This window comes from Bidens hawaiensis, unplaced genomic scaffold, assembly GCF_021521415.1.
Source record: "Bidens hawaiensis isolate Kalapana, Puna unplaced genomic scaffold, B.hawaiensis_p1.1 tig00006368_1, whole genome shotgun sequence".
NCBI classification, from domain to species: Eukaryota; Viridiplantae; Streptophyta; class Magnoliopsida; order Asterales; family Asteraceae; genus Bidens; species Bidens hawaiensis.
This window is the reverse complement of record NW_027491426.1, coordinates 1,404,299-1,417,509: the sequence shown is the minus strand read 5'-3', so window position 1 is coordinate 1,417,509 and position 13,211 is coordinate 1,404,299. Positions and strand designations below refer to the sequence as shown.

At 33.5% G+C, this 13,211-nt stretch overlaps 1 protein-coding gene across 1 annotated transcript; it reads right to left on the bottom strand.

The window, feature by feature from the left end:
• Window positions 1-5,449: 5,449 nt before the first annotated feature.
• LOC143632177 (putative trehalose-phosphate phosphatase 2) lies at window positions 5,450-6,869 on the bottom strand. Its single transcript, XM_077100751.1, has 7 exons — window positions 6,750-6,869; window positions 6,560-6,631; window positions 6,364-6,489; window positions 6,230-6,286; window positions 6,052-6,153; window positions 5,739-5,957; window positions 5,450-5,611 (listed from the first exon to the last, which is right to left on the bottom strand). The coding sequence occupies exons 1-7, from the start codon at window positions 6,852-6,854 to the stop codon at window positions 5,450-5,452; spliced, it is 843 nt and encodes a 280-aa protein (XP_076956866.1). The 5' UTR covers window positions 6,855-6,869.
• Between the last annotated feature and the right edge of the window lie 6,342 nt (window positions 6,870-13,211).

Sequence of the window (13,211 nt, the reverse complement as noted above, 5' to 3'; positions counted from 1 at the left end):
ACCAAACAAAAAACTTTGAATGAAAATTGACGGCTGGTAGAAAACTGGGATTCAACACGGAAGAACAAAACAAAAAACGAACACCAACTGCTTTTGTTGGTTTTGTGTTCGGCGAAATTGACGGCGGCGTTACCGGAAACTCTATCTCCACCGATCGGAAAACCACCCCGATGAACATATTACCAAACCACATGGATTAACTTTTAATGGTGATCAATCATTGAATGCATAATAGAACTTTGAATGAAAATTGAAGAATGCGTGTGTATATATGAGTATGTATGAGAGAGAGAGAGAGTACCAGAGTTAGAGTTGTGAATGTGTAGAGAGAGTTTGAGTTTGAAGAAGAAAAGAGCGAGAGGGTAAGGGTAAGGGTAAGGGTAAGGGTAAGGGTAAGGGTATTTATAGATATATATATATATCGCATGGAGTGTAGACATCATAACATCATTTATATTACCTTTACATGATGAAGATTTAATTTTTAAAATTTATTTAACTTAAATAAAATAAAGTTTTGTTTTGAATTACTATTTGGAGCTTGAATTAAATTTATTTCATTGGTGAAATTATATGACCAGCTGATTATAGATAAGTCATTATATTTATAGCAATTTAATAATATAACATGTTATTATAAAAATAAAGTAAGCATTATATATTAACTTTTATAGAAAAGTATGAAGAATTTAAGTTTATGCATATATAATAATTAAAGGTTTTTTAATAAATGATTAATTAATGAAGTTTAATGGTAATAGATTTATAATTAGATGTAATTTAAAAATGGCGTGAGTAGTAGCTTTAAAATTTTCATATTGTGTAATTTTTATTTAGTTTTATATTTATACGTATTTTATAAAAAATATAAGACACTACATGTGAAATTGCTAATTAAATAGTTATGTAGGACAACTATCTATTTTTCCTATGTAAACTTCTTTGCCACACTAATAGTAAAATAAAATTCATCATTAAAATGTTTCTATAAAAACAATCCAATGTTTGATAAACTACAGAAATTAACACATATACTATTTTCAAAAAGATTCTTTTAAGGTAAACATTCAGCTTAGCATAAAAAATCTACTCAATTTAACAAGAACTCAGGGCCGGCCCATAGGTAGGATAAGCTGGATAACCCGTCGAGACTTGTAATTTTTGGGGGCCAAATTTTTTTATATGTATTTAAAAAAACATATAAAATAAGTGTGAATCTTATCATAAATATATTGGGCCGAAATTTTTTTTTAATCCATATCCATTTAAGCTATTGTGTCTAACTAAATTTAAAAATTAAAAAAAATTAAAATTAAAATAACTAGTTAGAATTACATACCTTTTTATTTTAACTTGGCCGTTATTAATTTATTGATTGAATATATATTTTAAGTAAATAAAAGTTGCCAACAATATATCATTCATTGATTAAATATGTATTATAGGACACCAAAGTATTTCACTTTTCTTGTTGCTCGAAAGTAGTTTTAATGAAAGCAAAAGTTTAGGAGCAAGAAATGTTACAAGAACAAGATCAAGAAATGTTACAAGAGCAAGAGGAAGGAGAACTTGTATTAGCCTAAAGAAAGATTTTAGGAGCAGAGACCCCTGTGTTGTGTACTCGTAATTCTGGTCTCTGTTAGAATAGATTTTCTACCTTTTTTTATGTTTTTAATTATTAGTTTTATGATATTTAGCGCTAGAACTATACAAACGAGTGATTCACAAGATCGCAATTGTCCGTACGATTATTGTTGACACAATTATGGATACCCAGTTGATTATGTTCAATTGTTGCTTTCATTTAATTGTAGACATGTTAAGCTTGATTTTCTTTTAATCTTGAACATGACAACCAGAGCCCAAAAGACCCGATAGAGAAAGCCGAAATCCAAAACATTCAAGACAGACGTTCTCATTGGTACGAGGCAACAACCGGTATAAAACAATGTTATAAAAGTTGTAGAGAAGAACATATCTACCCAATACACATCACAACTTTATTCAAAGCCATGACCATGATAATCGTATAGTTAAGACTAAAGAATTTTTCTTAAAAGACAATAACATAAGCTTAAGAAACTAAGGAGAAGCAGCACACAAGTGAAGACCATAAAAAGAGGGTCCTGCTGGTAGAGGTGGACAACAAAACCGGTTTCTGGAACCGGTTCGGTGGAACCGAACCGGTTCCTACCCGTTTTTCGTAGGAACCGGTTCGGTTCCGTTTCAACCCGACGATCCGGGACCGGTTTGACATGTTTGGAGGTGGACCGGGTAGGAACCGGAACCGAACCGGAACCGGTTCTGGAACCTGTTCGACCGGAACCGGTTCGGAACCGGTTATAGCCGTTGGAGTGGTTCTAGCCGTTGGGAAACGGTTTTATGGCCGTTTTTTGACCGTTGGGGTCAAAAATGGCCGTTTTTTTGGCTCCCCAAACACCCCACTACTAGTATAAATAGGTATTTGGTGTAATGGGTTCATCACAACACTCAAAACGCAAACCCGAACGCAAAAAAATACAAAAAAACGCTATTACAACGTTCTGAGTTCTCTAATCTCTTGTTTTCTCTTCTTCTATATTCATATTTGTTGTTATGGTTGCCTCACAATCATCGGTTGGTCAAGGTTCCACCGCCGGACCAAGTTTCGTTCGTATTGTACCTCATAATCGTAATCAAGAGATTTGGTGCAATTGGGATTTGGTTGAATTGAGTGACCATTCATTGAAGGCTCGGTGCAAGTTTTGTGTGATTTATTTAAACCCACTTTCGAATTCAAATTTGAAGAAACACATCGAAAAACCGTATTGCAGGGCGTTGAAACAGAACGTCGAGTCGCAACAAACGCAAATGGATAGTGAAGGCGGAATATTTACATACCAAATTGATCGAGTTCAAGATCGTATGGCGAAGTTTGTGATTCAAGAAGCTTTGCCGTTTAGCCACTTCGACAACCCTCGCTTAACCGCCATGATTCGAGATACGCTTCAACCACAATACACTCACGTAAGTCGTCATACTCTTAAACGTTATTGTTTAAAATTGTGGAAGAAGGCCAAAGAGGTACTAATTGCATATTTTGAAAATATAAATACGGAAATAAACTTAACTACTGATGTTTGGTCGGCTCCACATGGTCTATCCGAATCTTATCTTTGTGTCACCGCTCATTGGGTAGACCCGTCATCGTGGGAAATGATGAAACGCACCATTGCTTTCGAACTCTTTGAGTATCCATATACGGGAGATAATTTGTTTGAAATTTTAGATTATGTTATAAAAACTTATAAACTATAAAATAAAATATTTTCAATTGCATTTGATAACGCGTCGAATAATACATCGGCGATTGATAAATTAAAATTAAAATATACGCCGATTTGCAATGGTGTATTTTTTCACTCAAGGTGTGTTGCACATATCATTAATTTAATCGTGCAAGACGGACTTGCTTCGGATGAGGTTACATCGGTTATAAACGATTTTAGAGTAATGCTACATGAAGTTTTTAAGAAAAGTAAAAAAAGACAAATGGATTATAGAAAATTTTGTAAAGATACGGGAAGAAAAGCTTTGGGAGCTAATTGGGATGTACCTCATCGATGGAATTCCACTTGCATAATGTTTCAAAGTGCTTTGAAACAAAGAGACACTTTACAAATGTTTCATTCTAGTCTTGCCGAGAATGATTTGGCAATCCCCTTTTCAAATGAGAAATGGGAAATTATCAATGACTTATCGACTTTTCTTGAAGTTTTTAAAACATCAACTACGAAACTATCGGGAACGTATTATCCGACAAGTCCCTTGGTTCTTTCGGAGTTATTTTTAATCGTTAACAATCTTAAAGAATTTGAAAATAAAAGTCCAATGTTTTCAAACATCATATTACCAATGAAGTTTAAATTAAAAAAATACTTTCTTGAATTGCCACCGATTTTTACTTGCGCCGCCGCTTTAAACCCAATGTTAAATGTTACGGGGGTTGAATGTGTGATAGACGAAATTTTTTTAGCCTTAGATATGCATGAAGTTGACCCAAACTTTTCAACAGAGGCACAAAATGATTTTAACTTAAATTTTAAATTTATGTATGACTTTTATATAAATAAATATGGGTCAAACATACACATGCCTACGCCGGGGGGGTCTTCATCAAGTTCAAGTGCTCCTAGAGTACGAGACCCCATGATTAGCCTTATGAACACCGTTCGCAACGTAACGGCTAAAAAACAAAGGGGTAACACCTCTTCAAGCGAACTAGGAAGGTATAGTGCATATGATTTCTCTACCGGTTTATCCGAAGAGGAATATGGCACTTTTGATGTTTTGGCTTGGTGGAAGGTAAAGGAAACCGAGTTTCCGATTCTTGTCACCATGGCCCGTGATTTACTAACCGCCCAAGCTTCTACGGTAGCTTCGGAATCTGCTTTTTCTCTTAGTGGCAGGATAATATCGGTGAGAAGAACAAGACTGAATTCGGAGTCGGTGGAGATGTGCATTTGCTTGAAGGATCACTTGGACTCAATCGATCGTGTTCAACACGTAACCACTCTGGAAGACGAAACACCACTTGATGTTCGAGTGCACGACGAACAAGAAGGCGTTTCTACAAGTAATTCTGATGAACAAGTCGCCACTCAATAATTACGACGAACAAGAAGGCTTTTCTAGAAATAATATGTCACAACTTTATATTTATAAGTTTAATGTTTTGTTAGTTTGTTTTTGAATATTTTAAAACATGTAACCTTTTTTTTTTGAACTTCTTAAAGTAAATAAAATGAATTTTATGTTAATTGTTTTTTTTATTTAACATGTTATACAAATACGAATCGTATAACACCGCTCTTGATTATAATTCAGCATTTGACTTGCGTAAGCCAAAAGACTATAATACATAGCAAACTCAACAAATGTAACACGATACAGATTTAAGTTCACCATTACACGATACACGATACAGACTAATCAATTCAAACACGCTGACACTCATAGCACTAAGTTCAATATGTTGTTTACCATTGCTCTGTGGGTGAACAACAAAAGTAGCATGAGCCTCTTCAGAAATCAGAAGAACACAAATCATCACCTACACAAGCAGCGGAAACGAAAAACGAAAAAAAAAATAATATTTTACACTGTAACCGGTTGGAACCGGTTACAGTGTAAGAACCGGTTTAGGAACCGGTCAGAACCGGTTCCACCGGTTCCGGGTCCGAGGGTTGGGGAACCGGTTCGGTTCCCTAACCGGTTTAAACAGTGATGTTGACTAATGGAACCGGTTCTGAACCGGTTCCGGTTCCTTTGACCAACCCGATTTGATCAACTATACCTGCTTGTGCCATCACTAACTTTAACTTGAGGATCTTTCTGTTGGCATAGCAGCCTATATATATATATATATATATATAGATTTACAACTTACAAGAAGCCAACACACAACTGATTACTGATGGTGGGTAGTGGCGCCATTGTCATAACCCCATCTGCCTAAGCAGGCCAAGAACGATTGCACCTCCGATGGGTTCTTGAGCGAGTACAAAGCCGTTGTGTCTCTTGGTTTTGATGACACTATTATCGGATATCCTTGGCCTCTTTCCCTTATAACCTGAAATAACCCATCGTCAACTTCTGAATCGTATATATAATTCACAGACTGGCATTTAGTTTATGATTATAAAAATAATATTATTGCAATAGTTAACGGTTAATCGATCCATTTAAACAATACGTACCTTAAATGCATCTTCGTCGGTCTTATCATCTCCAATGTAAATCGGGAAGACCTTGCTGGTGTTGTGAAAACCGAAAGCCTCCAGTAAATAATTGAGAGCATCCCCTTTGTTCCATTCAATAGATGGACGGATTTCAAACACTTTCTTCCCAATCGTAAAGTGAAAATCTGGATGGTTTGCAAGCATCAACTTCACTTGATTTTCAAGTCTTTCATGATCCTGAATATATCATTTATAGCATTGATCATAAATAAATTCCTATAAACACAAGCAGATATCTTATGTTCAAGATTACGTAGAACAGTCAGTATACCTCGTCCTTAACATGGCGATAATGAACAGAAAGACAAAACATGTTATCTTCAATTTTCACACCTGGTATGTTTTTTGTCCTTTCCTTAACTTCAGTTAACATCTGTGTTACATTACAATCAAATCAGCTTGTTCGTAAACATGCGAAAGTGTCGAGTTTACACAATGCATTTTAATACCTCCTTAATCTCAGGCAGAAAATGTTGAGCTGGTTGGAAGATGATATATTCATTCCCCTGAGAAATTTGATATGATATGCTTGTTATATAAAATGATTTAGTAGATAAAAATAATGAAAATCTTTGCATATTACCTCAGTATCAAAGGTTATTGTTTGAAAATTTGCATCATAATTGTTATTCCGTAAGGCTGGTCCCATAGTATCCATCCCATGACTCCCTGAGTAGAATACCCCTTTTAACTGAACAAAATCAAAAACCTGTTGCAATATAATTAGCGTAACATTCTGGTGACGGTATTGCAATACAATTATATAAGTTATTATCGACCTTCTTGCGACTCCTGCCACTGATTATAGCAGTGTGAAAGCAATTAGAGACGTTATGTACTGCTGCACGCATCTGCAGACAAAAGATATTTTAAATCAATAGCTTCGATATTGAAGAACCGAAAAATCAGAATTTTAAAGTAACAATAGCTTCGATATTGAAGAACCGAAAAATCAGAATTTTAAAGTACCTGATTAGACATGAAGGCACACTCGGGATCACTCACGATGGGTGATAGCGTGCCATCATAATCTAAGAAGACGACTATCTGCTTCCCGTTTGCCACATTGATCATTTGACCGAAAGAGCTAAGAGCAGAAGGGTGTTCTCTCTTAATAGAATCAAAATTACAATCTTTAATTAATCATGGAATACAATCATGCATGCATGCAAAACTTGGCTATAAGTTATATGTGAAAGTGATAGCTAACAATGTGAAGTCACTTACCAACCATAAACTATAACTTTTATCAACGGTTATAGCTACGCGTCCCATCTGTTAAAACATTTTGTGAGCGCGTCAGTTAATAATATGTAAAAATCTCATAAAGTGGTGGATTTGTCAAAATGAATGTGAGTTTATAAAATGAAACCATTAAGTTTTAAGGTCAAGCTGCATCTTTATTAGGGATAATGGGAAAGAGCTAAACAAAATAACGTGCTATTCGTGTTTGAGCTCGTATAAAATTGAGATGTAATCGTACCTCAGAGTCAGCCATTGTTCTTCCTTTTGAGATTTTTTGCTGCTGGTTTATTCAAAATCTAAAGGAAACATACAAATAGTTAAAAGTTAATACTCCAATATATTTAACAAAGTGACATTACATTACAAGCATATAAAAGTAACAAGTCGACCAAGTCAAAATGACAAAGACATGGTGGAATCCATTTTTAAAATGTGAGACAGTTTGCATTATAACATGCATATATATGATAAAAATGTTTACTATTCAAAAAATTAAAAAAGAAACATTATGTTCAATAATTTAAAAGTATAAAACAATATTCAAACATTAAGATACTTGGAGAATTATACAACTCAACTCTTATATATTATCTAAGAATAAAATTTATAACTTTCAAGATAGATACTGTGAATTGTGAACAGTATTATTGCCCACAGATCCATCGAACCCAGAGGAGTCGTAGGAGAAGGAACAAGCAATAACTAATCAAAGGTACAAAAAGTACTTACATAGATTCTTCCACGTGAGGTAAAGACAAATTTGTTTCAACATGGATTGTGCACTAAGAAACCCATAGTTTTATTTTCTATCATTCTTAACATATAAAAGATAAAACTTTTTTTCAAAAAATATTCTCCCTTGTAATTAGTAATTAGTTCTTTGGTTTTATATCTATACAAAAAATACATCTAAATTTATTGCCATGAAAAAAACATGTCCTGGCTGGGAGTTCGGCTCGTCCTTACCTTGGGCCGGCCCTGTTTAAAACCAATAATACGTCGATAAACGCATACAGTAAGCGCAAGGCCATTCCCGAGAATACGAAAAAAAAGAACTCAGGGTGTGGAACGTACATGAAAAACAAAATGCCCTAAAATATAAACGTACACTCTTATATAATTTAAGCGAATATGATAATAATATAAAAAACAAAAGTTTTTTAGCAAATTAATCTAACTAAAATTCTTAAACAATTTGTGCCTTAACTTTTTTTCTATTGTTTCTGTTTTTATGTGTTTGTTTTTATTTTATTTAAGTATAGTAATTAAACATCAATAGTTTACTAACATATTAATGCAAAAATTTACTAAACATTATATATTTTTTTTGGTGGGGGGGAGGATAAATCCTATAATAATATTTGCTAATTCAGCAATTGAAGGTATGTGATCGGTGTTCAGAGATTACGATATTGCATACTTTGGTACTAATAAGAAGCAAATAGGGTAATCTTTTATCATTCTTCGTCATGTGTTGCAGTGGTTAAACTAAGAAATTTTAACTAAGGAATAAAACTTTATTTTTAGACTCTCAGGTGTATGTCGGTTATTTTTTTGAATACTTGCCGTCTTCGTATAATAATACTTTATTTGATATTTGAAGGATAAATTAATACATATAAAAGGTTAAAAAATAATTTCGAACTACGGATAAAAAAAATAAAATGTAAAAATAAGTCTACCAAATTTTACCAACTAAAAAAGGAGAAATAAATAAATAATAAAGTTTGTCATCTGTTAATTAATGTAACAAAATGATGCTTTGTAATTCCCACCCGTCAAATTAAAAATCATAAAAACATTAAAATAAAAGTTGTATTTTAGTTTAAGGTCGTCTTCTTCATTTCTCAATGAACCATGCTGCCGCCGCCTTACAGTCCTTGTCCTCGCCGGAAAAAATTCCAGAAACTCAAAATTTTTTGTTTCTCGTCTTATGTAATCAATAAGCAAACTGTATGACCCAAAAATACATATATATAAAAAAACTTTTATTAAGAAAACCATGGGCCTCTTTGAGGATCTCCTTGCCCTCTCCTATCACCGGCCCTGATTAACGACTCTATTTATATGATTATAAATCCTATATAAGTAAAAAGGGAGAAACATATAGAAAATGCATATATACAATTTTCAAGAAGAGGAGGGTGAGAGGAGGCGCGTGGAAAGTGACTGACACGGATCATGGGACCAGGAAGGAAATTCGAAAAAGGTACGCTTAGTAATCAATTAAAACATCAATCAAATCGAAGTCGGTGGTCTTCAAGATCCTTTTAGGTAGTAGCCCTTGTTCCCTACACTTAATATAAATTCTTTACCTTACAGATTATTTCTAATTTTATAATAAGTGGAGGCTTTGCAACACAAACTATTCACCATCACGTTATAATTATTTAAACAAAGTTTGGTTGAGCCACCTAAAGTGAATCTATGGGCCACTTCAAGTTAGAAACAAACATATATAAAACACCCTATATCGATTACTTATAGCTAAGTGACATGCTAACCAAAACACAGGTTAACTTGAGTGAAAAATATTACACTCAACCGCATATGGATCCGTTACTCTTAAAATACTGTTAACTTATTCAAATGCCCAAGCAACACTCATGTTCATTGTTTGTTGTCACCACCTGTATATGGTTCATCGCCTCCGCCACCTAACGCTGACCCACTGATGCAACAACCAACGCCACTGCCACCATTGGCACGCACAACCGCCGCCACTCATGCAGCCACAAAACAACCCCGTCATGTAAGGGCGACGGACTTCCACCGTCACCACTTTTGCATTCTCTGATACCACCATCGATTCTGACACCACTACTTCGGTAGCGATCGCCTCCTTTGCTAAGTTTGCGCAAACGTGGTCGGCCAATACCTACCGCCACTAGCCGTCATTAAAAATAAATATAACGGGTGAACTTATCTTAATACATTCTTTTCATTTCTAAAATGATACGTTTAAACCCAAGTTAATTTTAGTCTGACCAATTTGATCTAAACCAAAGTTATACTTCTCTAAATCGATTGTACCCTTCTAACTCATACCTATTTTCACTCAAAACCGTTATAACCCGAACCCAACACGACCTGATACCAACCTGATCCGATCCGATCGTTTTGGCATCACACCATTTTCATAAATACAGAACCAGTAATACTATTTGTTCTAATACTATTTTCAAAACCTTATATATACGGAGTTATATAATATTATAATATCTAGAGCAATGATTTTTTTAAAAACTTTAAATTTAAAGACTTGAAAATAAATAATATAAAATTATACAATCCAAAATTTCCAAATCCAAACTAAGACACTATTATTTAAAAACAACAATGAGTAACACAATGTAAATATAAAAGTGCATGACAAAAGAAGCCAAATGAGGACGCAAAGTCGTGTTGCACTTCTAATCAATAACGACCAAACAAAAAACTTTGAATGAAAATTGACGGCTGGTAGAAAACTGGGATTCAACACGGAAGAACAAAACAAAAAACGAACACCAACTGCTTTTGTTGGTTTTGTGTTCGGCGAAATTGACGGCGGCGTTACCGGAAACTCTATCTCCACCGATCGGAAAACCACCCCGATGAACATATTACCAAACCACATGGATTAACTTTTAATGGTGATCAATCATTGAATGCATAATAGAACTTTGAATGAAAATTGAAGAATGCGTGTGTATATATGAGTATGTATGAGAGAGAGAGAGAGTACCAGAGTTAGAGTTGTGAATGTGTAGAGAGAGTTTGAGTTTGAAGAAGAAAAGAGCGAGAGGGTAAGGGTAAGGGTAAGGGTAAGGGTAAGGGTAAGGGTAAGGGTAAGGGTAAGGGTATTTATAGATATATATATATATCGCATGGAGTGTAGACATCATAACATCATTTATATTACCTTTACATGATGAAGATTTAATTTTTAAAATTTATTTAACTTAAATAAAATAAAGTTTTGTTTTGAATTACTATTTGGAGCTTGAATTAAATTTATTTCATTGGTGAAATTATATGACCAGCTGATTATAGATAAGTCATTATATTTATAGCAATTTAATAATATAACATGTTATTATAAAAATAAAGTAAGCATTATATATTAACTTTTATAGAAAAGTATGAAGAATTTAAGTTTATGCATATATAATAATTAAAGGTTTTTTAATAAATGATTAATTAATGAAGTTTAATGGTAATAGATTTATAATTAGATGTAATTTAAAAATGGCGTGAGTAGTAGCTTTAAAATTTTCATATTGTGTAATTTTTATTTAGTTTTATATTTATACGTATTTTATAAAACATATAAGACACTACATGTGAAATTGCTAATTAAATAGTTATGTAGGACAACTATCTATTTTTCCTATGTAAACTTCTTTGCCACACTAATAGTAAAATAAAATTCATCATTAAAATGTTTCTATAAAAACAATCCAATGTTTGATAAACTACAGAAATTAACACATATACTATTTTCAAAAAGATTTTTTTAAGGTAAACATTCAGCTTAGCATAAAAAATCTACTCAATTTAACAAGAACTCAGGGCCGGCCCATGGGTAGGATAAGCTGGATAACCCGTCGAGACTTGTAATTTTTGGGGGCCAAATTTTTTTATATGTATTTAAAAAAACATATAAAATAAGTGTGAATCTTGTCATAAATATATTGGGCCGAATTTTTTTTTTAATCCATATCCATTTAAGCTATTGTGTCTAACTAAATTTAAAAATTAAAAAAATTAAAATTAAAATAACTAGTTAGAATTACATACCTTTTTATTTTAACTTGGCCGTTATTAATTTATTGATTGAATATATATTTTAAGTAAATAAAAGTTGCCAACAATATATCATTCATTGATTAAATATGTATTATAGGACACCAAAGTATTTCACTTTTCTTGTTGCTCGAAAGTAGTTTTAATGAAAGCAAAAGTTTGATAGGAGAAAATATTAAGTGATTCCACAGCAAATCATGAAAATAATAAAATTACTATATGTGTCACCACAATACCACCTCTTTATCCTGATTCACGCATTTAAAGATACTAGAAGGGTGCCCGCATAATGCAGTGGGGTAAGAACACAAACACGACATCGTACACTTAACGTTCCCTTGAACGTGTAACCGGCCCCAACCCGACCTAAATCAAATTAACCTTTTTTGTATCTATGACGTTCGTCATTTTCCAAACCCGAAAACCCAACCCATTTTAAACATTTGTTTTGTAATCGGATCCCTTTTATTAATAAAATAATGGAATCATGTTAATTTTATCTTATCATATTGCTTTGATTTTATAATATCCAAACCGTGCCTTATCTCACTTAAATCTTGCTCGAAATCGCATTCCGGAAAGTCTAGGGGCTGAAACTGTCAAAAACAAAAGTATGGGGGAGCACACCAACAACGTAGCACGATGGGCATGCCACGATGTTGAGAGCGATGCTCTACCAACTGCATATCAGCATATTTTCCTTTTTTGGTTGTTTTTGATCGTTTAACCACCCAGACTTGTGTTTCTTCCATCTAAATTAATCAAGAACTGACCCACAACTATATTATCAGCCTCTAAACAATATTTCATCTCAAAATATATTATTTATATTATAAAACTCTAATTAAATTCAAAAGCACTCAATAAATCTCTTTGTACGAGATTCTTTTGGTTAACCCTTGTCACTCTCTTAGACTTATCAATGCATGTTTGGTGGATAAATACAACCCTCCCTCACCCTTTTCTAGCTGAACATCTCTTCTACTCTCTCTAAATTCGAATTTGCAAGGCTTCTTCCCATTGTTCTTGATAGTTTGACTTTTTAAAGTCAAACAGAAGCTTAACTTGCTTTTTATCCGATTTGGGTGATTTAAAACTTATGTTTTTCTGTTTATTTATGTTATATTACATTGTTCCCTCGTTTCCCTTCTTCAACCGTGGTCCATTTTGGGGTTGTTCATAACTTTCTGGTTCAGTTTTGAATCCGAATTTTTAATGTTTTCTACTTATTATTTTAACATGGAAGTGTTGGCACCAAACATGGTCGTATACTAAGTCTTGGGCCAACCAAATCAAACAAATCGAACTAAACTGAATTCACTCGCTTAAACGCGCTAGTTTGTTTCGAGCCACCGATTCTCTTATTTTCTTTAAAGTTTCCATTTTATTTTAGTTTAT